Source organism: Canis aureus, chromosome 13 (genome assembly GCF_053574225.1).
Source record: "Canis aureus isolate CA01 chromosome 13, VMU_Caureus_v.1.0, whole genome shotgun sequence".
Classification (NCBI taxonomy): Eukaryota; Metazoa; Chordata; class Mammalia; order Carnivora; family Canidae; genus Canis; species Canis aureus.
The window spans coordinates 49,352,527-49,378,226 of NC_135623.1; the positions used below are offsets into that span (position 1 = coordinate 49,352,527).

General features: G+C 34.1%; 1 protein-coding gene across 1 annotated transcript in view; it reads left to right on the forward strand.

The window, feature by feature from the left end:
- Positions 1 to 25,700, forward strand: part of SMARCA5 (SNF2 related chromatin remodeling ATPase 5) — a 40,498-nt gene that overhangs the window by 6,937 nt on the left and 7,861 nt on the right. The window contains exons 3-16 of the mRNA XM_077846152.1: positions 2,105 to 2,271; positions 6,207 to 6,307; positions 8,451 to 8,551; positions 9,284 to 9,463; positions 10,573 to 10,728; positions 10,819 to 10,950; positions 12,410 to 12,478; positions 15,319 to 15,428; positions 17,582 to 17,808; positions 19,812 to 19,933; positions 20,017 to 20,169; positions 21,527 to 21,659; positions 24,467 to 24,615; positions 24,812 to 24,931. Of these exons, the coding sequence (XP_077702278.1) occupies positions 2,105 to 2,271; positions 6,207 to 6,307; positions 8,451 to 8,551; positions 9,284 to 9,463; positions 10,573 to 10,728; positions 10,819 to 10,950; positions 12,410 to 12,478; positions 15,319 to 15,428; positions 17,582 to 17,808; positions 19,812 to 19,933; positions 20,017 to 20,169; positions 21,527 to 21,659; positions 24,467 to 24,615; positions 24,812 to 24,931 (1,920 nt within the window). The remainder of the gene's footprint in view (positions 1 to 2,104; positions 2,272 to 6,206; positions 6,308 to 8,450; positions 8,552 to 9,283; positions 9,464 to 10,572; positions 10,729 to 10,818; positions 10,951 to 12,409; positions 12,479 to 15,318; positions 15,429 to 17,581; positions 17,809 to 19,811; positions 19,934 to 20,016; positions 20,170 to 21,526; positions 21,660 to 24,466; positions 24,616 to 24,811; positions 24,932 to 25,700) is intronic.

The window sequence follows — 25,700 nt, forward strand, 5'->3', positions numbered from 1 at the left end:
GGTCTTTGCTTATTTTTCCTTAACCCTTTCCACAGTTCCACTAAAAGGTTAGTCTGTAAATGTTGTTCTGAACTCCTTGGTTCTTTGCAACCATTACCACTTTGAAATGAATGAGTTGTGAGAATTTTGAAGTCACTGACTTTTGTGTAGAACTGTGATGAAATTTATACTTAATTCCTTAAGGCAGTAGTTCGAAATTTGATCATATAGAAGGTCTTGGATATTTTTGCTCTGAGGGGTCATGAAGCACACTTTGAAAACTTAAAACACCTAGAGCCACTAAAGGTTTTTAAACATTAGAGACATGTGATAAGATCTAAGAACAGGAGAGGGGCATATCCCCCTCTGTGTTGAAACATTATGTCTTAGGATTTTCCCGGTTATCCCTGTTAAAATTTTAGTGCTATTCCCAGTTCTTTTTACTCTGCTTTATTTTCTGAACATTTATCACCTTCTGACAATCTCATAATCCCTTAGGTTGATATTGGATTATAAGGGGGGAGGGTGCTTTCTTTGGTAGATACACAAAACTAGTTGTTGAACTGAATGGCTATTTAAGAAGTTAATATTGATTGAAAACTTTTGAAAGAAGTGAAAAATACTTAGTGATTTTTGAATACTGCAGAATAGGTTTTACCTTAAAATGTCTAACTCTGACCTATCTGAATTACTTTCCAGAGTTTATTCGATTCCAAATATAATTACAGTAATTGAATAGATTTTTTTCATCCTTAACATCTTCTAGTTGCTTGTTCTTATTTTATTTATATATGCATTGAAAAGTGAAATAGTGCAAAATACACGTAAGTATCACAATACTTTAAAATAGTTTGTAATCTTCAAAAACAAAAAAGTGAAGCATGTCTTCTACAGGAAATTATCATGGGGAAGTATGTTGATTTCAAGGATCTTAAGTTTTTTTGGTTTAAATTCTTCCATTAGTGTGATAATAAGGAACATTTCAAAGTGGCAGATGTTAGTCATGAAAGGATGAAATAGTATTAACTGCATTGGGTTAATGAATATTTCATGAACAATAGGTTTTTTAAAAATTTTTATTTATTTATTTGAGAGAGAGAAAGCATGAGGAGGGGGAGGGAGAGGAAGAAGTGGATTCCCTGATGAGCAGGGAGCCTGACACGGGGCTCAGTCCCAGGACCCCAGGATCATGACCTAAGCTGAAGGCAGATACTTAACTGACTGAACCATCCAGGTGGTTCCCTCATCCTCCCTTTTAAAGTAAGCTCTCTGCCAGATGTGGGGCTCGAACTCATGACTGAGATCAAGAGTCATGTGCCCTACCCAACTGAACTAGCCAGGTGCTCTTTAATAATTGTTTTTTAACCTGATACCTTTTAAAAATTTGGCACAGCTTCACTGATAAATGACCAATGTATTTTTCCCATTTCTGAATAAATTCACTTGTATTTTTTTAAAAAAATTAAAAAATTTTTTTTTAAAAATTTATTTATGATAGTCACAGAGAGGGGGAGAGAGAGAGAGAGAGAGAGAGAGAGAGAGAGAGAGGCAGAGACATAGGCAGAGGGAGAAGCAGGCTCCATGCACCGGGAGCCCGACGTGGGATTCGATCCTGGGTCTCCAGGATCACGCCCTGGGCCAGAGGCAGGCGCTAAACCGCTGCGCCACCCAGGGATCCCTAAATTCACTTGCATTAAATAATTTTTTGGTCAACTATATTGATGAATAATTGACCCAGTGCAGTTTTAAGTATAAATCAGTGAGTTTTGGCAGATTGATGCAATCAACCACCTTATAGTCTTGATGTAGAACAGTTGTATCATCCCCTGAAAAGTTTGCTCTCATCTTTATTCCCTTGACACTTCAGATCTGCTTTCTGTCACTAGCTATAATTTCATGTAAGTGGAATCACAATATGTAGTCTTTCGGCATTTGGCTTCTTTCACTCAGTATAATGCCTTGCCTTTTTTTTTTTTTTTCTTTTCATTTAGTGCTTTTGAAACTTGCCTATGTTACATGTCTCAACAGTTCCTTTTTTATTGCTGAGTTCATTGTATAAAGGCATGCTGAAACTTTGGACTCTGAAATTGTATTAATATTTTGATAAAATGTTTTATTTTTTCAGCAAACTGATCGAGCAAATAGATTTGAGTATTTATTAAAGCAGACAGAGCTGTTTGCACATTTCATCCAGCCTGCTGCTCAGAAGACTCCAACCTCACCTTTGAAGATGAAACCAGGGCGCCCACGAATAAAAAAGGATGAGAAACAAAACTTGCTATCAGTTGGCGAGTGAGTAATAGTTTATACTTCAGAGTTGACACATTAATTTTTGATAATATTCATTAGAAGCATAAAATCACTTCATTAAAAAAAATGTTTTAGGGCTGTTATTTATTTGGCCCCAGTTAGCTTGATGGGATGTAGCCATACTTGTATAAATTATTGTAATGCTTTAGCTCTTACGGCATTTTACTGTTTATGGAATTCAGATGTTATCCATTCCTTGTAGAAGAAACAAATGCAGAGTTTAAGCAGCCTATTTTAACATCCCATAGGAGTAATTAGAATAATCCAAGCTTGACTTTAAGTCTGCTTTGGGGTATGCTGTAGGCATAAACCACATACATGCATCAAGGGGATCACTTTTATCTGAAGTCTTTGGTTGTTGAACAGAATGTTGTGATGATTTATGCCGTAGCAGTTTGTCTCAAATTTGTATTACTTCGTTGTTCTGCAGATTGAATTGTCAAGTTGTATGGTGCCTTTAGGTGGTTGTTTAAAATGTGTAAAGTAACTTACATGTTCAGTTTATAAATACTTTCTTGGAATTTTTGTACTGATTGGTTAATTAAGGTGTTTAATTAGTTATAACTAATAGATTTGATATTAACAGCTTTTGGATAATCTCAGTTTCCTGAAATGACCTCGTAATTCCCAAAGTGAAAAATGAAAAATAATCCATAATTAAATCCACTAGATTATCTAAGAGAGGAGATTATAGACTGTTATCAACAATGTTAAATTTACCATACAGTTTATAGAAACATGAAAACATGAGCTGTACCTTGAAGGAATTTTCATCAAAAGCATAAACACAGTACCTTAATCTTACTGGGCTATTCTACTCCTCTAATATATCTTATTCCTTATCCATTGTGTGTCACCTGTTTGTTTTAATACGTATGAAACTTCATAAGAGAGACATTTGCACTTCAGATGTATTTAAATTGTTCAGACTTGAGAAGTGTGCAGCTATTTTCATTTATTTTTTATTTAAAATTAAAAAAAATTTTTTTGAGAGCATGTGAACAGGGGGAGAGGCAGTGGGAGGGAGGGAGAGAATCTCAAGTAGGCTCCACACCCAGAGCCCTACATGAGCTTGGATCTCAGGACCCTAAGATCTCTACCTGAGCCAGAGTCAAGAGTAGGCTAAACTACCCAGGTGCCCCTTGCAGCTATTTATGCTTTGGAAATGACAAATACTGTAATGTGTATTTTTATGGTATAGGTAGTTACTATACCTATAAGGTAAAAGAAACACTTTTTTTTTTTTTTTTAATTTATTTATGATACGCATACAGTGAGAGAGAGAGAGGCAGAGACATAGGCAGAGGGAGAAGCAGGCTCCATGCACCGGGAGCCTGATGTGGGATTCGATCCCGGGTCTCCAGGATTGTGCCCTGGGCCAAAGGCAGGCGCTAAACCGCTGCGCCACCCAGGGATCCCAAAAGAAACACTTTTATTGAGATCATATAACATAAAGATATTCTGTAGTAAATGTATAATAAATTGTTTAGCTTGGTCTTAGCTAGTGTTATTGAGGAAAAGAAGTCTTGGTTTAGAGATTTCTTCTCTATCCTTCAAGCCCTTTTAAGTGGAAAGTTAGCTTATGCAAAGTCATTAGGGTGATGGTACTATCCTTAAGTATACAGTCTATATATTTTTCTCTTCCATAGTTACGGTCAACAGACCCTTAACTTGAAGTAATGAGCACATTCCAGCTTTTATCTTTTATCTTCAGTTTTATAACTAATAATCAACTATCTTGATAATAATAGATAATAATAATAGACTGTGATATATTTTTTTAAAGATTTTATTTATTTATCCATGAGAGACAGAGAGAAGTTCAGAGACACAGGCAGAGGGAGAAGCAGTCTCCCTGTGGGGAGCCCGATGTGGGACTCAATCCCAGGACCCCAGGATCATGACCTGAGCCAAAGGCAGATGCTTAACCCCTGAGCCACCCAGGTGTCCTAGACTGTGAGATTTTATTTTTAAAAAAGTTCTTTCCTAGTTTGTGGAGAATAAATTATTATTGAGGATATATTTTTGTACTCAGTGTCATAGGATTAGAATGCAGAGAAGGACAAGGAATACTAAGACATTCTAATTTGAACCATATAAAACAAGCAAGAATGCTCTTGAATATATTTCCTGCTTTGGTCTGAGTTTTTAAGAAATGCATCTTTAAGAAGACTGATTATCATCTTCCATCAAGCATGTAGTTTTGATGGAAATCAAGCTATAAATTAGATTTACTGTTTTCTAATTTAAATGAAAATATTTGTTGAAAATATAAAGGTACAAAATTAGAAGCTTCAGAATTAGAGAGTAAGTACTTTTATTAACCTGAGCCCTTTATAGACTATTAAATTTGGCAATATTAAAACTGCAGAAAATTAATTTTTTAAGGCGGTATATCCCAACTTTCTTGGGATGTAGAATCTGGGCATTTCTAAAAAGCTATGAGTAATTCTGATAAATCCCTGGCTAAGAGTCATTGGTTAACCACTAAATCTCCAGTCTGCATATTCTGCAGCTTTTGGTGAAAGTTGTAGTTTTTACTTATTTTAAAACGTAATATATTCTTAATAGAAGCATGGTTGACACACAATGTTACATTAATTTCAGGTGTACAACAGAAATTCCACAACTCTGTACATTATGCTTATGCTCACCATGGTGAAAGTTGTAGTGTATTGGATTCTTAAAAAAATTTTATTTGTATTTGAGTATAGTTGATATACAGTGCTATGTTAGTTTTAGATGTACAGCTTAGTGATTGGACAAGTTTATACATTATCTTGTGTTCATCACAAGTATAGCTATCATCTATTTTCTTATGTTGATATTACAGTATTATTGATTCTATTCCTATGCTCTGCTCTTTATTCCTGTGACTTATTTGTTCCATAACTGGAGGCCTCTCTCTATCTCCCTCTCCCATCATCTATCTGCCCAGCACCCCAACCTTTCCCCTCTGGCAGCTGTTCTTTCTTTGTGTTTATAGTTCTGATTCTGCTTTTTGTTTATTATTTTACTATTTTATTTTTTTTAGATTTCATTTACCAGTGAAGTCATATGGTATTTGTCTTTCTCAGTCTGACTTCTTTCATTTAGCATAACACCCTCTAGGTCTATCCATGTTGTCTCAAATGGCACAATCTCAACCTTTTGAAAGTTGTAATTTTTAAGGGTTGCCTGGGTGGCACAGTCAGTTGAGCGTCTGACTGTTGGGTTTCAGCTCAGGTCATGATCTCTTAGGGTCTTTAGATTGAGCCCTGCATTGGGCTCTGAACTCAGTGGAATCTGGTTAAGTTTCTCACTCTCTTCCTTTGCTCTTGCACCCTCCCCCCACCCGGCTCACTTTCTCAAATATAAAAAGAAGTCATAGTTTTTAAAATGAGACTCCTGGAACTATTTTCTGGCAAAAATACTTTAAAAGGTAACTTTAAATTACAAACTTTGGAACACCTGGGTAGCTCAGCGGTTGAGCACCTGCATTTGGCTCAGGGCGTGATCCTGGAGTCCTGGGATCAAGTCCCTCATAGGGCTTCCTGCAGGGAGCCTGCTTCTCCCTGTGCCTATGTCTCTGCCTTTGTCTCTGCCTCTGTCTCTGCCTCTGTCTCTGTGTCTCTCATGAATAAATAACTAAAATCTTTAAATAAATAAATTACAAACTTTGAGAGTTTTCTGTGTAGTTCCTCAAAGTGACATTACCTCAAGTGTTAGTCTATTTTTAATAATTGTATGTATATCTTAGAAATCCATGTAAAACATTTCAGGTTTAAATTTACTAATCCTGCTGTCCTACTTTTCTAGTATTAAATGCCTAATAAAAATTGTGGAATCTTTGTTGGCCACTTGACAATTACGTTGAAATAGTAGCTAGTACTTAAAGGTAAAGTGCTAATCAATTGATTTAATCTTGAACTTGACAGCTACAGACATCGTAGAACAGAGCAAGAGGAAGATGAAGAACTATTAACAGAAAGCTCTAAAGCAACCAATGTTTGCACTCGATTTGAAGACTCTCCATCATGTATGTTATATACATATATAACTGATTTTTTAAAAATCCTCTTTTAAGACATCCTTTGGTTAATGTTTTGGATCTGTCTTGGCTGTAATTTATAAAGGGAATTTTTAGTAATCTTTTGAAATTTATTGATTGTGAAATCAGATTTTTTTTTGATGAAAATCATAGTGTTAATATACTATAATATAGTGGTGCTGTATTTCAAAGGTGCATAAAAGGCCACTGTGCTTATTATTATTGCCTGAATGTATATGTAAACCTAGGAATGATTTTTGCCTTATATTTGTCCCAGTTAAGAAAACTTCATGTGTAAAAGAAAGCACTTCATGAAGGCTTTTGTTAACTAATGTCAGGATTTTGTATTAGTTTTTGAGATTTTTTTTTTCTGAAACCTTTGTTACTGGTTTTCCGAAAGAAAACTTGGTTAACCAGATTTTTAAGTTTTACTTATATATAATCTTGATAGTTTAGTGGCACATTTGTCTTTACTGAAGCCTAACATTTTTTTTCTGATCTTCCTCTGTCTTACTTGATAATTGATTTGTGTGATGGTAGTGGTTGTGAACAACAACAATTTAGGATAGTCAACATTGGACATACAATTTGGACTTGTTATTTAACTATAACTTTAACTCATAATAAGTTGAGCTTTAGACAAGATAGGATCTGGTTAGAAATTCCGCAGTCTTGGATGCCTGGGTGGCTCAGCGGTTTGGTGCCTGCCTTTGGCCTGTGGCGCCTACCTTCAGCCCAGGGCGTGATTCTGGAGACCCGGGATCCAGTACCGCATCAGGCTCCCTGCATGGAGCCTGCTTCTCTCTCTCTCTGCCTCTCTCTCTGCCTGTGTCTCTGTCTCTCTCTCTGTATCTCTCATGAATAAATAAATAAAATCTTAAAAAAAAAAAATTCAGTCTGTTTACAAAGTTTGTATCTTCCAATGTTTTTTGGCTATGAGTACTCAGTTACCATTTCTTTTCATGAAGTTAGAAACTAGAGCCAGATATATGGTACAGATGGTGAAGGAAATTTGAATTATTTGGATTATGTCTTTCTCACAGTCCTTGTTGTAACTAGTTTACCAGCATTGGCTAGCTTTTTATTTTAAAACAGTGTTTTTTGAAAGGTGATGAGGTACAGATGTGCATGTTAAAAAAAAAAAATCTAGTGATTGTGATGTGTATATACTTCGTAATTATTCTGGGGTGAGAAATGTGTAGTAAAACCCAAAAGAGATACTGTCTCCTTATATAGAGGGACCTTTTGAAAAAGTAACTTATGAAGGTAAAGGGAAAACAATCTCTATATATCTTGTCTTATTTCCCCTTTGTTAGGAGGAAAACTAAATCCCCAGAGAATGTTTGGTTATCATGGAAGGTTTAAACACTTGGTGTAGAAACACTTGTGGGGGCCCTTGGGTGGCTCGTCTGTTAAGTGTTTGCTTTCAGCTCATCATAGAGTCTTGGGATCAAGCCCCATGTCCGGCTCCCTGCTTGGTGGGGAGTCTGCTTCTCCCTCTCCCTCTGCCCTGCTTGTACTCTCTGTCTCTTTCTCAAATAAATTTAAAAAATCTTTTTAAAAAAACCAAACCCGGGCAGCCCTGGTGGCTCAGCGGTTTAGCGCCGCCTTCAGCCCAGGCTGTGATCCTGGAGATCCAGGATCGAGTCCCACATCGGGCTTCCTGCATGGAGCCTGCTTCTTTCTCTGCCTGTGTCTCTGCCGCTATCTCTCTCTCTCTCTCTCTCTCTCTCTCTCTATGTCTCTCGCGTATAAATAAAATCTTTAAAAAAAACACAACCAAACCCACTTGTGATAACATTAAAAAAGATACAAAGAGGCAAGGGAGTCTCTAGGACCAGTATATGGTAACATAGGAACTGAGTGATTGGGGTAGGCACTCTGATGCTTCACAATCATGGTTTTTGTTTCTTTGTTTTCTTTCTGCACTTGGTTATTGTCCTTATCCAATTGCTCCTTCTCTGCTCCAGATCACAGCAGCTACCTCTAATGACTTGGAAATTGAAGACAGAAAAGTCAGGGTTAACCTGTGTGGGTTCAAGTTAAACCTTTGAATATCAAATGAAGTGGACTGCCTTATATATTCCTTGTGTCTTTAAAATGTGCATTGTGTTTTTTCTTTTATCCTTAGATGTAAAATGGGGTAAACTGAGAGATTATCAGGTCCGAGGATTAAATTGGCTCATTTCTTTGTATGAGAATGGCATCAATGGTATCCTTGCAGATGAAATGGTATGTGTTTGGTAGTTTTTTGGAAGGCTATGCTTTGTAATTTAAAGTATTTTGTACCATGGAATTTTATAAAAGTTAAGATAATGTGACATCATTTTTGTTGATTATAATGCAGAACTGTTAGTAAACTAATCCTCTGTTGTCAAACTTGGTTTAGTCCCGTAAGCAGAATCTATACTTAAGTTGTGAGGAATTACTATTTATGAAAGTATAATAAAAGTAATACATTTTGACAAACCTGCTTTTGGTAGACTCTTGTAATAAAATGTTTTGGCTATTTCCCTCCACTTCTGTAAAGTATAGGTTAATTGACTGATTTTTCATCAGTAATTATTTTCTTAAGGGTGGCAGCTTGTACAGTTCTGTCACAAAACATTTATCTCTTATTACTAGTTTTGTAGTGAGTGTTTCAAAGTTTCCTCATGGCTATAGTGCTGAAACATATAATTGCTTGAAGAAACTATGGAGTCAAATGGGTCTTAATTCTAGCCCTTCTGCATGACTTTGGGAAAGTCATTTAAACTTCTGTGCCTTATGGGGATAATTAGTAGTACATCTTTATAGGCGAAGATTAAAAAACATAACACAGCTAAACTCAACACATACCAAGTTCTTGCCATTTGTTAGCTATTATAAACAAATAGCTTTTCTTTTAAATGTTTTTGTATATCAGGAAATATAAATATGGATGTGTTTGTTTTGTTTGTTATTGCTTTGTGGTTATTCTTTCAGGGCCTGGGAAAAACTCTTCAAACAATTTCTCTTCTTGGGTACATGAAACACTATAGAAACATTCCTGGTCCTCATATGGTTTTGGTTCCTAAGTCTACATTACACAACTGGATGAGTGAATTCAAGAGATGGGTACCAACACTTAGATCTGTTTGTTTGATAGGAGATAAAGAACAAAGAGTAAGCTTTTCATGTTTTATTATTTTTTTGAAATTAAAAGAATTTGAATTTAGGTTTGGGGGAGGGGGTAATAACTAGAGGAAGGATAAAAGAGAAGGCCAGTAATAAACTTGGTCTTCACAAATATTAATAATGTACGTATGTAATATTGTGTTGATGGTGAAGAATCCTACTGGGGAAAAAGTGTTATAGACTATAGGATGCCATATGGGTATAGTTTGTTTCTTTTACTTTGGAATTGGTTGTATAAAATCAAAGGCTGTGTTCTCATTCTAGAAGCAACATTCTTATTTTTAAAAGAAATTTTGAGTTTATGAATTGGTTGGAAATTTGAGGAGCCAGATTTTTTTAGATTGATGTACATAATGCTAATTCATAGTCATAGTAGTTTTTAAAGATGAACTGAGTCAATTATAGTATTTTGGTGAGTTGGTATGGCATTTATTGAAATAAGTTAAAATATTGGTCAGTTGACGTTTTTTGGAAGGAAATAATAGAAATAATACTGTTTTGATTAAAATGTACTATTTTGAAAAATAATGTACTTAGTTTTGTTTTCTCTTCATTGAGCTATCAGTGATGATTCTAGGTTTCTTTTTTCCTTTTCTAGATAACTTTGCATAATTCAAGTTAACCAAGTTGCTTTTTATGTTTAGGAGCCCAATTTAAACCACTTTTTGCTTTAGTTTCTTGACGTGTAAAATAAGAATAGTAATAGCAAAGTCTTACTAGTTCTGTAAATGTGAAAGGAATGAAAATGTTTACTGCAAACAATCCTGGAGTCTTTATTCTATGGCAGAAACCACCCTCCTCTTTCTAACCCCTTTCCTGAGAATTTCAGGGTCTGGTGGAAATGAAGAGAGATATTTAAATTAGTTAATTGAATTTTGCACTGATCAATTTAGTCAATTATTTTTTATTAAATGGCTCTGACATTTAGAAATGATTAATGAAGTTAGTTTGAGCTGATTCTAAATGCTTGCATTCTATAGATAACTGTCCCTCTTTAATATTTTCCATCCTGTTTTATGTATTAGATTATTTGTCATCAATGTGTTTAATTTGTAGTTTACTTTTGCATGATGTAATTTTTTTCTCTTGCTACACAGGCTGCCTTTGTGAGAGATGTATTATTGCCAGGAGAATGGGATGTATGTGTAACATCTTATGAAATGCTTATAAAAGAGAAATCTGTTTTCAAAAAATTTAATTGGCGGTACTTAGTTATAGATGAAGCTCACAGAATCAAAAATGAAAAATCCAAGGTAATTTGGCAGTTGGAAGTGACATCATTAATACCTTTTAGAATTTCATCAATATGTAGAATATTCTAATGATGAATTTGGTTCTTTCAGTTGTCAGAAATAGTGAGGGAATTCAAGACTACAAATCGACTGTTATTAACTGGAACACCTCTTCAAAACAACCTGCATGAGCTCTGGTCACTTCTTAATTTTTTGTTGCCAGATGTCTTTAATTCAGCAGATGTAAGTATGTCTTACTGTCTTCTGGTTGGAATATTAATGTTTCTGTTTAATGCTATACATTTTTATAATAAAATTGGCCTTTCAGCACTGCTTGAGATAATTTTTAATTTTTCACTTATATGTAGTCTGGTGTAACCTGCCAAGTTTTTTATGCATCCTGAGAGTTTATTTTTGTGCCTTTCGACTTCAGTATCATTTTATAAGTCATTTTCTTTGGAGTGTTACTAATTCACATACCAAATAGGTAGTCATGTTGGTCTGAATTTCTGCAGCTGTAAGAGGACTGTTTGTGTTCTTAAGGTGCTGTTTAGGTTATTTCCCAAGTGAATTTATGAACTTCACGTAGCTTGTGTTTCTCCAGGGTGGTAAAATTTGGTAAAATCTGTCTAGCCATCTTTTTTTATGGTCTAACAAACATAGAACCTAATCTTTACCTTTTAATAGATTTGCACTGATAAAAATGGTTAAATAGATATTCAAACTATCATTTGTACCTAAGAATGTAACATGTATCTTAAGAGTCTGTGCTATTAGTAATTACAGTGTTTTTTTGCTGAACCAGAGTTCATTTTTGAACTTTGTTTTCGTGGTACGGGGTGGGGAGAAGGAGAGAAAGAGAGAGCATGCATATGTGTGTCTGGCTTTTGAAGAGTTCAGTAAGTTCCAAAACAGTTAATTTTGGTTTTTGTGTTAAGGGTCATTTTATTTTATTTTATTTTATTTTATTTTTATTTTTATTTTTTTTTGTTAAGGGTCATTTTAAAAGAATAGAGAAATTTCTGTTTTTGGAAGACATTAATCTATCTCAGGAAAATACTTTAGTTCTGCTTTTATGTATTTTGATGTTTTTATTTTAGAGATTTTTCTTAATACATTGATACTTTCATTTGTTTTAGTAATCTGTGAAAGCTTTGTTCCAGTTAACATAATTAATTCTAAGATTATGTTTACTAACAAAGCACAAATATATAGCAGATGTGTTGAAGAGGTAAGAATATGAAAGTTATTCTTGTTCAGATCCTACCCAAATGCTCATGCTGGTAATTTAAATTTAATTAAAATTGACACTGCTCTGGAAACTGTTTGAGTAGTCTGAGTGGCCTTGGTGAACAAACTAAAGTGATTTTAATATTTTAGCTTCTCTAAAGATATTTTGCAAGAATATTCTCTAATTCTATAGAACTTCCTTTCCAGCTATCTTTTTCAGTGTGAAACTTGTTATCTTGATGTTTTTGAGAAAAATGTTTAGGAGGTAATTTGATCTTAGGGTAGTTCTAAAATGAATTGCTAACAATGACACATGAAAAATATGGGATTGAACCAAATGATTTTTGCAGTTTACATCTCAAATACTAAACTAATTCTAGAATTCATTATTACAGCTAGGATAAATAGGGTATTTATAGTTAATGCTTGTAGTTCATATTTCTGATCTTCATTTTTTTGACCTTTAATCTAGGACTTTGATTCATGGTTTGATACAAATAATTGCCTTGGGGATCAAAAGCTAGTTGAGAGGCTTCATATGGTAAGTATATTGGAATAAGGTCAAAGCATTTTTTTTTTTTAAGATTTTATTTATTTATTCATGACACACAGAGAGAGAGAGAGAGGCAGAAACACAGGCAGAGGGAGAAGCAAGCTCCATGTGGGGAGCCTGACGTGGGACTTGATCCCGGGTCTCCAGGCTTTGAGGCCCTGCCCTCAAAGCATATTTCAAATGGGAAAAAATGATAGAAGTTTAAATTAGTGGATTATTTTCTGTTAACAAAAATGTATTGACTAGAATTAGATCTATTTGAATCTTGTCACTTAACTGTTTAATCTTACAATGGGGGCTAGGGGGTTACGAAGTATGGTGCTTTTAGTGTTAGAACCTAGGATGAAATTCTAACTTAATGGAAAAAGTAGTCCAAAAATAAGAGATTTGGTTCTCAAAGGCTAAAGAGATCCCATCTTTTGTTCTTAAATTCTGCAACTGTGTATATAAGCAACTGCTAATGGTACATCGTGAGCAGCATTGGTAAATTTTTGCTGTAATACATACATAGCTTTGTTACTTCTTACTGAAGATTCACAAGTGCAAGTTGGTAAGTGGATATATTTCTCAAATAGAACCCAGATTATGATGGCTTGACTAGCAGAATAAAGCCAGACAAGAAACTTCCATGTATCTCATCTTTAATAATTATGGCATTCTAAGATAGAACTTTGCAGTGAGTCTTGAAATGCTTACACTTTTTTCTTGCTGCATTATAAACAAAGGAAACAGGTCTTATATTTGTATCTCTAGCACAATGCCTAGTTCATAGTAGATATTTGAACTGAGGAAAAATTAAGTCTTAATGTTCAGATACTTGTTTCTGTATAAATTAATTATAATGTACTTTAAAATTCTTATGTACTGAAATTTTATTATGTTAAATATTTGAAGGTGATTATCTGTTAGACATGTTTGTTTATAATTAGGTGGCATTTAAACACGTAAGCATTCAATTTAGAGTATGGAGCATTTGTGTAGACTTTGTTTTAATAAGTAGGTACATGTATGTGAAGCAAACTACAACAATTCCACATAACAGAATCAGCCACTATAGGCATCACTATTTTGTTCAGACAGTAGTATGAAAATGCATATAATCGGGGAGAAGAGGTCTGGTAGCTACCTTTTTGTTCTCTGTCTTTAAACCTCCACCTGTGCTGTGGTCTCATGATGAAAGAAAATATTGAGTATCAGCATAGGTATACTTAGGAATGAGATCATTTTTACTTAATGTATCAGTTATCTAATATTGCAAAATACCTCTTCTGCCAAAAACAAAACAAAACAAAAAAACCCTTAGTATCTGTTTTAGTAACCCAAGAATTTATGGATTGGCTGAGTGGTTCCTTCACTAATTTTACTTGTACAATTACCTGGACTATTCTGGAAGAGGGCCAGTGGGCTAAGATTATACTAGCTTCCTTACATGATGACATTAGAGAAGTATTGCTGATTATTTTTCTCACCGGTTTTTTATTTGTGATTATATTTTTATAAGCTAGTGTAAACAGAACATAGGAAGAAACAAATCTTTAGTTTTGTAGATACTCTTGAGTTTAATGAAAATGAGCTACCTACAACATGGATAGGTTTTATAAACATGCTGTATGAAAGAAACAAGATGAAATGAGTATATGTTAGTATAATTCTATGTATGTTAAGTTAAAAATAATACTTAAAACTAATCTATGATGTTAAAGTGTAAGGGGGCATAGTGACTGGGAAGGTTGCAAGAAGGATTTTTGGAGTATTTTTAGGTGAGATAGTTGATTACGTGGGTATGTTTACTTGATTGAAATTTACTGAATTGTATAGTCATGATTTGTATACTTTATGCTTTACTTCCAGAAGAAGGGTAATAAATTATTAAGTTTTTATTTTCATTTCAGTATACTTAGCATACAGTGTTATATCACTATTAGGTATATAATGCAACTTTCATACATCACCCAGCACTCATCACAAGGGTAGTCCTTAATCCCCATCATCTATTTCACCTTATCTCCCCACCTACCAAAAGGGTAATACTAAAATCTCTAACCATAAAAATATTTTAACGTGGACCTAGCTTTAAGTACTGTTAGTCTTCATGAAAGTACAGTATTATGCCTCAGCCCCCTGGTCCCTTATCTGCAGGTAATACATTCCAAGACTTCTAGTGGGTGCCTAAAACCAAGATAGTACCGAACCCTGTATACACTGTTTTTTCTTATATATATATCTGATAGTTTAATTTTTTTCCTTTATGATAGTTTAACTTATAAATTAGGCAAGGTAAGAGATTAACAGCAATAATTATAAAATACAATAATTGTTCTGTAGCATATGTTATATAAATATGGTCTCTCAAAATACCTTATTGTACTGTACTCATCCTTCTTGTGATGATGTGTGAGATGATAAAATGCCTATATCATGAGATGAAGTAAGGTGAATAATGTAGGCATTATGCCATAGTGTTAGTCTACTGTTGACCTTACGATATGTTAGGGGGAGGATCATGTTTCCAGATTATGGTTGATACTGGTAACTGAAGCCATAGATAAGGGAGGATGATAACTAGTTTTAAACCTGAAAGCCAGTGAATGGTGAAAGCATCAAAACGTACTGTTTTTAGTATTTTATTACAATATAGTAAGTATATATTCATTATATGTATTGAACAAGTAATGATCCTGTATTACCCTTCAGGAACTCAGAAATAATAAATTATATTTGAAAGGGAGAAATTCTAGAAATATATAAATTTCCATGTATTTAATAAACAATTTTGAGATCCTGAAATAGTAGTCATAAGATCATTGGCATTTCTTTTTTGTCTTAAGGTTTTGCGTCCATTTCTCCTTCGTCGAATTAAAGCTGATGTTGAAAAGAGTTTGCCTCCAAAGAAGGAAGTAAAAATCTATGTGGGTCTCAGCAAAATGCAAAGGGAATGGTAGGTATTCTTAGACATTTTAAAAGTCACTATTGATTCTTCACTAACTTTCATTTATATTTTATTTTTCTGATTGTGTCTGCAAGGAATTAATTGGCTGTCTGCCCTGTTGAGCTCAGCCTGAAAAGTTTTCGGTCATATAATTTAGGACTTGTTAATCAAATTTATAATACAAAGCCTTAAAACTATTAGTTTACAGAATCAGGCTGGGAGATTTGTGAATCCAAGGATTAAACTTGGCATTTAATTAAACAGGGATGTGTGTTTGTGTGTGTGTGTGTGTGTGTGTGTGTGTTTATACCTAAGTTTGGGTTTTTTAAAAAGGGGTGACTCAGATGTAGACATGATGTTAACTTGGTGGTTCATAAATACTGGATGTGAATCAGTGCTAATCTGATGAAGATGGAGAATATAGAGATAGAAAATTTAGGTGCTTTCTTTTAACCCATAAAGCTATTATTTTATTTTCTTTTTTTTTTTTTTTTTTTAAATTTTTATTTATTTATGATAGTCACAGAGAGAGAGAGAGAGAGAGAGGCAGAGACACAGGCAGAGGGAGAAGCAGGCTCCATGCACCGGGAGCCTGATGTGGGATTCGATCCGGGGTCTCCAGGATCGCGCCCTGGGCCAAAGGCAGGCGCCAAACCGCTGCGCCACCCAGGGATCCCCATAAAGCTATTATTTTATATATATAAAAGGCTCTGTTCTGAGTGGATGTTTTAATTTAGGCAAGATAAAATGTCCTTTTGTGGATTTGTGGTGGTAATACAAGGTAGCTATTTTTTAACACCTCTCTAGGGCATAATAAAGATGTTGAAAACCTTGTAAGTTTCTTTTTCTTCCTTTCTTTTTTTTTTTTTTTTTTTTTTACAGATAGAAAGGTCACCATGAATCAACAGTGTGAAATGGTTGTAGTAAAAGATAGCACTTTAGCACATGTTAAAATACATGTTGTGTTCAAAGGAGAGAAATAAATAGCCACCTTATTCTTTATTGGATACACTACATTTCAAGTGTATTTAATTCCATACTTGATAAATGTCTGCAAGCGGCTGGAGTTGTTGGTAGAAGTATAGAAAGAATAGAATGTAAAGAAATGGGCACATCATCTGAGGAAGAGATGACCACTGTAGACTTTTCAAAGACTTTATAAGGTAGCAAAGCTATTATTAGGCTTGTCTTGTATGGCTCTAAATAACAAAACTATGACATGAATCAGTGTTAAGAGAAATATTTTTTAGTTAAATATTAGTAAACTTCATATCAGAATTGTATAGAAAGGGTTGCCTTGAATAATACTTTATGCTTCATAACTGGAGTTGTTATGCTTGGATTGCTTAGGTTATTGAAGTTACTCTGTTCAGAGGATTCAAGGTCATGAAATTTTTGTATTTACATAGATTGGTCTTTCCTGCAGAATGTTTACATTCTTGATGTGCATTCAAAGCTTTTTATAATCCATTCTTAGTCTATGACTGTAGCTTTACTGCCTTCATATCCCCCCACCAATTTACTTTTATTTGTATTTAAATCACATTGTATTCATTTTATTCTCATCCTCATGCCTTACCCTATCATGATTCCTCCTCCCTCATTAGATCTTCATGTTCTCACCCAAATTCTACACTAGTTACATTGAATAATAATTAAATACTATTGGCACTCCATTGGAAAAGACTACAAATTAAAATTATGTTTAAAACTTCCTTGGGGTGCCTGGCTGGCTTAGTACAGCTTGGGACTCTTGATCTTGAGGTTGTAAGTTAAGCCCCATGTTAAGTTTAGTGATTACTTAAAAATAAAAAATTAAAAAAATATGTGACTTAGGTTTTAAGTTTTGCTTAATTATTTAAAAACATGTTCTACTGCTTTGTTTTAATTCATCCCAGGGAAGCATACTATTTTGGACCTCAAGGTCCAAAGTGTAAGTGTAAACATTAGAACAGTGGGGGAATAAAGAAAAACAGGGAAAAAGAAAGATGTTATAATGCATGGTAATTCCTAACCACTTCTTAGAAGTTGATGGGTTCTTTATAGGTATTTTTGAGTTAAGGTATTTTGAGTTAAGGTAAGGGAGGTAATTAAATGTGAAAGTAACAGGGAAAGTAACCGGGCACATTTGAGCCCTTTTAAAACATTTTTCTTCTCGATAGGTATACTCGGATATTAATGAAGGATATAGATATATTAAACTCTGCAGGGAAGATGGACAAAATGAGGTTATTGAACATCCTGATGCAGTTGAGGAAATGCTGTAATCATCCATATCTCTTTGATGGAGCTGAACCTGGTCCACCTTATACAACTGATATGCATTTAGTGACCAACAGTGGCAAGATGGTGGTGTTAGACAAGCTGCTCCCTAAATTAAAAGAACAAGGTAAGTACGTTACTGATATCAAATTGAGAAGTGATGAAAACTGTTTTACATTTTAATGTAAAATAAAGGATCAATACAATTTAAAATTACTGATCTGGCAAGTTGAAGTATGGGAGGGCATCGAGAAACTTCTATTCTCATTACCCAAACTTCATTTCTCTCCTCAATTTTAGGCTTATACATCTTTTTAGCGATCAGTAGTTAGGGCAGTTACACTCCTAGATTTTGGGGGAGAGTTCTCACTTTATATATATATAAAGCATATATATATATATGCTTTCCCAGATTTATAAGCTTTTTTTTTAAAGTGCCAAGAATACCCTTTCCACACATAGTTCCCAGATCCTTTGGTAAACAGTGTTGTGTTCATGGTATTTGTTTTTTATTATTTATGTGGAATTTTTAATTATTTAAATAATTAAATTTAAAAAATAAGGTTAACAGTAATTACTAAATATGTGCATGGACCCAAAGCAGGTTTGTTTATAACATGGTGACTTTTTGTGTGAAAATGAGTACGTCTGTAGTATATATAGAGTTATAGTTAAAATACATGAGTATAGAATGAAATGATTATGATGCCAGCTTCAGTCATTATAAATTCATGGCAAAACTTGTTTATATCTATACCACACTTCTTTTCCTCTTCTGGATTATTTTGAAGTAAGTCCCAGACATCAAAGCATTTCATTCACAAATTATTAATTCTGTGATATTGAAATAATATAGTCAGATTTCAGATTTTTCCATTTGTGTTTTTCCAATGTGTTTTGTTAAGAATGACTTTGTAGGGCAGCCCCGGTGGTGCAGTGGTTTAGCGCCGCCTGCAGCCCAGGGTGTGATCCTGGAGACCTGAGATTGAGTCCCACGTTAGGCTCTCTGTATGATGCCTGCTTCTCCCTCTGCCTGTGTCTCTGCCTCTCTCTCTCTCTCTGTTTCTATGAATAAATAAAATAAAATCTTAAAAAAAAAAAAGAATGACTTTGTACCTGTCACCTCTCTAGGATACTAAAAATTAAAAATCTTCTAAGAGTTGTCAGTGAATTGGTTTACTTTTTTCTTTTTTGCTTCTGTGCCTTTTTTGTGGAAATACGTTGTATAAAATGCTTTCTTTGAAAACTAAATAGTAAAGGATTGACTTGGAAAGGAATAGCAAGAACTTGGTAGAAATACTCCAATATTAAAGAAAGCTGTATTAAACTCTGGAAGGAGAATGGAGACTATTGAGCATCCTTAGGTTTTCCAGGTATAAGAAGGTGAGATACCAGCAGATTATCAGCTTCAGTTTATAAGACAAGATAATTTCATAATCCTTACTTTTTTATGATGACTTCTTGGTCTTCTATATTCTACTGTGAAGGCATTGCTTAGTTGGCTGAAGAAATGGAGGCAGTTTAATAACTAGAATCATGGCATAGGTAAAAGATGACCATTTAGATGTGAGGCCACACTTACATTATGGTCCTTCCATTATTACCAAGTCTGGAATTAGGTCTTCAGAACTAGAAGGAGATGGGTTTTGGGTGTGTGTTAGGGGACGTTCAGGGCCATGCACATGGGAGAATTGTGGTGGAAGTGGTGGTGGAAGGTTATTTTTAAATCCATGTGGAATAAAAAGGATTATTCTCTCAGCCTTGGGACAGACCCAGGTCAGGACAGTATACCCTTTTCCATTGATCTTAGTGTGTTGTACAGATATTACATTACCCTTTCCATTTGTGCCACGGAGGGAAAAATGTGGAGAATGACTGACTTAGATAAATAATGCATATATTTTTTTCTTTTTTTTTTTTTAAGATTTCATTTTTATTTATTCATGAGAGAGAGGCAGAGACACAGGCAGAAGGAGAAGCAGACTGTATATATATTTTTTCTTATAACCAACTAGGTAACTTAGAGTTAAGGGGAACTGGTTAGTCTTAGTTTTGGTTAGCCTTAAATTTTTAAATACTTTTTTTTAACTTTTGAAGCTTCTGAAAATGGGCTGTTCTATTTGTTAACAGGTTCACGAGTACTAATCTTCAGTCAGATGACAAGGGTATTGGACATTTTGGAGGATTACTGCATGTGGAGAAATTATGAATACTGTAGATTGGATGGGCAAACACCCCATGATGAGAGACAAGTGAGTAAGATCCAGGGAGGGAAGATAAAAAAATTTAACAGATAAAATAATTGCCTGACATTTGTTTCTTTTTATACCTATAGGAGTCCATCAATGCATACAATGAACCAAACAGCACAAAGTTTGTTTTCATGTTAAGTACACGTGCCGGTGGTCTTGGCATTAATCTTGCTACTGCTGATGTGGTAATTTTGTATGATTCAGATTGGAATCCCCAAGTAGATCTCCAGGCTATGGTAAGAGATAATAGTTAAATATATTCTTAATATTTTCTTAAAGCTTAATTTCGTTAGAGCATACTAATGGTCTGCAAATTTCAGTGACAACCCAGTAGAATTTTTTTCTCTGACTTAATCATTCAGGGAGGGTGTTTTATAGGTAATCTTTCATCTAAAGCAAGATATCTCTCTCTTACAGCTTTGCCATATCTTGGAGTATAGCTATGTCCAGTGTATCCTGATGCCCCAAGTGGGGGGGATAGAGAGAGTTGAGGATTGCCTAAGAAATTTTTTTATGGTTCAGATCCTAAAGTGTCCCCACATTCATTGCCAGCACTCAATCAGTGTAACTGGGTGCAAGGGAATTGGTAAATGATAGTATAGTTGTGCCTTGGGAGGAAAGGGAAACCAGTTTGGTGAGCTATAGATCTACCATGTTAGATGCTTAAAATTTATGCCCATGTGTAGAAGTTCTTTGGCTAGAACAGGAGGATCATTCTTAGATTGAGAAAATGTATGATCTGCGGATTAATATGGAAACTTATAAATTCTTAAGTTTGATACTTGACACATGGTATTTGTGACCATAACGCAGGTGTTGGTTGCTTATAAGAGTAGCTGAGGAAAATTGATCAATTAGACATAGGGATGTTTTGTAAGAATGTGTTTTGTGAACTTGATAGAAGTTAAACAAACGGAATTCAAATTAATTTGACTACTTGTATGTAGTTATTTGAAAACTAGGATTTTTATATTGTTTGTGGAGTTCTTTTTTCATGTTACTTCTTTCCCTAATAGCAATGAAGTTTGATGTATGATTTAGGTGGGAAAACAATTTGAATTTAAAACTAAGAAAAAAAGATTTAAACAATTTTTTATCATCCACCTTAAAATTTATAATTTTATCTGTCTTATCTGGAGATGTGTGAATTTTATTTATTATTTATTTACTTTTAAGATTTTATTTATTTGAGAGAGAGTAGGGGGAGGAGCAGAGGAAGAGGGACAAGCCAACTCCATGCCAAGTGTGGAGGCTGACTTGGGGCTTGATCTCACAAACCTGGCATCATGACCTGAGCCAAAATCAAGAGTTGGATGCTCAGCGGATTGAGCCACCGAGGCACTCTTAGAAACCTGTGACTTCTATATCAGTATAACCTAGAAGTTTTCCTTGTGAAATAATCAATTAATTTGATTGAAACAGAGAAGCTGCAAGGATTTGAGAAATATTAATCTAATAAAAATCTATTTTTAGAATAGTTTTGTTACATTAAAAACTTTCACACCTGAGAATATTTTAGTTTTCCGTTTTGGTATACACAATCAAGTATTGTGTAATTTTTAACTATTCAAAATAACATGGTAATTTGCCTAGGACCGAGCACATAGAATTGGACAAACCAAGACAGTCAGAGTGTTCCGCTTCATAACTGATAACACTGTGGAAGAAAGAATAGTGGAACGTGCTGAGATGAAACTCAGACTGGATTCAATAGTCATTCAACAAGGTGAGTCTTAGAATTGTAAAAAAAAAATTACCAAGTTGTATTGACAAATGTTTTTTTCCTAGATTTTCTGGAGGTTCTTATTATTGACCATCTGTGGGATCAAGCTAGCGGCATGAACAATATTTATATTCCAGAAAATAGTAAGCTTTAGTTTTTCATAAGAGGATGGGTTTAGGCTGAGGAAGATTGAGGTTTGCATTTGGCTTTGCCAGTTAGGTCTTTTATAAACCTTTTGAGCCTATTTCCTCATCTGTTAAATGGGAATAAAGGGAATTGAAGTTCAGGATTTTTAAGGATTAAAGGGGATAATGTATATAAAACACCCAGCATTCAGTGTGGTACATACTAAATATAGCTGTGGTAAGTATCATTTATATGTACTGAAAAGCACTCTATTAATTATTCTGGGGTAAAATGAAGACATAAAGATGAAACTCAAAGAATCTGATGTTATATTTTGTTTTCTAGTCTACACCTGTTTACTTAACAGCACCAGGTTCCAGGCATTGATTGGTCTTAGTGCTGAGAATAAAATGGCGAAAGATTGCAATGCATGTGTCCCTACTTTCATGGAGTTAATTTGTAATTTAGTGAGAGGGATGCTCAGAATAAATGTTTATGTAAATAGGACTAGAGCTTGAGAGTGGGATTTTATTTTGGGTTGATTGAAGGGAACTAAATTCTCATGCCAGATTAGCTTTTAAGGAAGACATTTATGTTTTCATGAAGCTTTATTATAATAAGGTTGGTGATGGGGTGTAAAGTATTTATTAAAGTATAAATAAAGTATTTATTCCAGTAAAATGGAAAAATAGAAAAAAAACCCTTCAATTACCTCAGGGTCATATAGGTTTCTTTCATTCTCAAATTTGCATTTTGAGCATGTTCTTTTATCTGTCTATAAAGAGAGACTGTTAATATTGTTTGCTGATGATTCCATATTGTGTGTCTTCATTTTGTGAACTGCCTTTTAATTTCTGTGTAAAGGAATGTTGCATTTCTTTTATATCCTCTTAATGCCAACCATAGTGTTAATCACACCTCTGAATATGTGAAGACAATAAATGATGGCTTATTATTAGTTTTATTAATAATTGTTTATTAAGTGCTTACTTTGTGCCATGCAAGGTGCTAAATACTTTGTATCCATTATCTCATTTAGTCTTCTTGCAATTTTGAGGTTGGCATAAGAAGTAGAGGCAAGTCACTTATATACCATTCATGTAACTAAGAAGTGACTTATCTAGGACCAAGAAGTATATTAACTATTAGAGTGAAGTGTTTACATGCGAAAGTCTTTGGAACTTGCCAAACAGTAAGGTTTCTCCTGGATAATGTAATGGCGAGTTCTTCTCCCTCTCATATTCATCCATGTTTTTAGAAAAACACCGGCCTTATAGTATTTTTAATTATTTTTATCTGTGAAACATTTTTGAAAAATGAAAATTATAATCAACTTAGAAAAACTAAGTTTTTTTACTTAGGTTTTTGGTTTTATTGGGGGTACAAATTTTGTATATGTGCTGCTGAAGTGAGCATGGGGGTGGGGCTTAAATTTTAGAGCAAAATTTTGTGCTAATAGCTCTGTAGGCATTAGTCAAAGAGCAAGCCTCAGGTGTATCTCTTTGTATTACTGTCTTGCAGAGTAAGAGATGTAATTAAAAATAATGAGAAATCATAGAACTGCTTTCTGTCTGACCAGCTCCCCCTCTGTCCAATGGGGAAGTAGTTTCAGTAAGACAGACCATTTTGTTAGTAGTGAGGTAGCTTTCAAATCAAGAAACATGTTCTGTAGATACATCCTAACTTTGAAATTCATAGATGTTGGTGGATTCTGTTAGGGATGCAAAGCTGTGATACACAAGCATTTAAGATCCAAGAGAACAATTTGATCTTTATCCATACTCCTTTATTACAAGTTGATTGGAATACAAAAAGTGAAGCTTTGTGTAAGTGAAAATATTTCTTGATATTTTTGTTTTTGATGCTTGTGTTTTCGAAAACACAAATTATAGGGTTGACCTATAATTCCTACCAATTGAAGATCTTAGTTTTCTTATGTTAAATTTCTTCTGTGATCAAAATAAGCTTTGAAGAGTTTCAGTTCTTTAGATTAGGAAATTTAATTTATTTAGTCCCTAGATAAAGTTTGGCAATATGAAGGTTTTTTTTTTTTTTTTTTTTTTTTACACGTTACCTTTTTTTCCCCCCACTTCACTTTTCGAAGAAAAAGCTGATTGGGGAGTACTAGTATTAATGTCTTTCTGCTTATCAGAACTTCTTGTGATTATGATTTGATCTCTTGATATTTAAAAAAAAACTTGCTAATTGTGATTTTCAAATATTCCAGCATGATACTATTCAGCCCATATAAGAATACTTTTTATTGGGCAGCCCCGGTGGTGCAGCGGTTTGGCGCCGCCTGCAGCCTGGGGTGTGATCCTGGAGACCCGGGATCGAGTCCCACGTCGGGCTTCCTGCATGGAGCCTGCTTCTCCCTCTGCCTGTGTCTCTGCCTCTCTCTCGTTCTCTCTGAATGAATGAATAAATAAAATCTTTTTTTTAAAAAAAAGAATACTTTTTATTGAGATATGGTATGCAGTAGGTTTCATTATGTAACGATGGATTAACAGGATATTTCAAAGTTTACAACTAAGAGTGGCATATTTTTATGTGAGAATCAGAATTATCGGCAGTGAATAAACATGATTAATATTTGAGGCAAAATACATGGTATTACATCTAACATTTAAAATTCCAAGTTTCAAAACAACCTTAACATTATACAACATTTTTTTTTTTTCCAGGAAGACTTGTGGATCAGAATCTGAACAAAATTGGGAAAGATGAAATGCTTCAAATGATTAGACATGGGGCAACACATGTATTTGCTTCAAAAGAAAGTGAGATTACTGATGAGGATATTGATGGTATCTTGGAAAGAGGTGCAAAGAAGGTGAGGTGTAGATTAAATGATTATGTTTTTAATATAAAATCTTTTAAATCAGAACTGTTTGAGGAAATACGTATGTGAGCCATAAAAAGGAGTTTTTGTGTACTGCAGAGCCTAACTTATTTTGACTACAGTTCTCAAGGTTTTTTTTTGTTTTGTTTTTAATTCTCAATATAATAAAGTGGTTTTTTACCCCTAGACTGCAGAGATGAATGAAAAGCTCTCCAAAATGGGTGAAAGCTCACTTAGAAACTTTACAATGGATACAGAGTCGAGTGTTTATAACTTTGAAGGAGAGGATTATAGAGAAAAACAAAAGGTAACTTGAGAAAGCTATTTTGGTTACTTGAAGGCCTTACTTTACTTAAAACTTGCGATTTTAAGTGTTAGCTGTAACACCTTGTAAATTTGTCTCCAAGCAGTCATTTTTATATATTCACATCTAAATTATTTTCATTTTTACATGTAATATCAAATTTTCAGTTAGTAATCTCTGAAATGTTTTAAAAGCTTATGTAATGAGGCTTACTATATACACTGTTAGAGTTGAAATATATTGTAGGGGTGATTATAATTTAGAATCTTTGAAAACAAATAATTGGCAGAATTAACATAACCTTACTAGATTTTTTTTAAAAGACATAATTGGCTGGTAGTGATTAAAGGGGAAAAACTTCGTAATTTCTTAAGTAATATTTGTTAATATATAGTGAAATTAGAAAATACAAGTTGGAAGAAAAATAGTTCTACTCAATGTTTTTTCTGTTAACATTTAAGCTTTGTATATCCTCTGGATTTGTTCTAGGCTAAATACATATCTATATTTTTCTCCTAATTTGAGTTATAGCATTTTCTGTAGGTCTGGTCCTTCCTCCTCCTCACCAGATAAAATGTTCTCCATTTGGTCAAGAAATACTTAAGTATATCTTTGCTATTCACCATGTACTGTGCAGTGTATTAATTACATAGTTTTGAGCAAAGTATAGTCCCTTATCCTTGAAGAGCCAATGGTCCAGGATTTTATGAATATCTTGCCACTTACAAATAACAGTTGTAATGATGTATACACAGTATGAATTGCATTCATC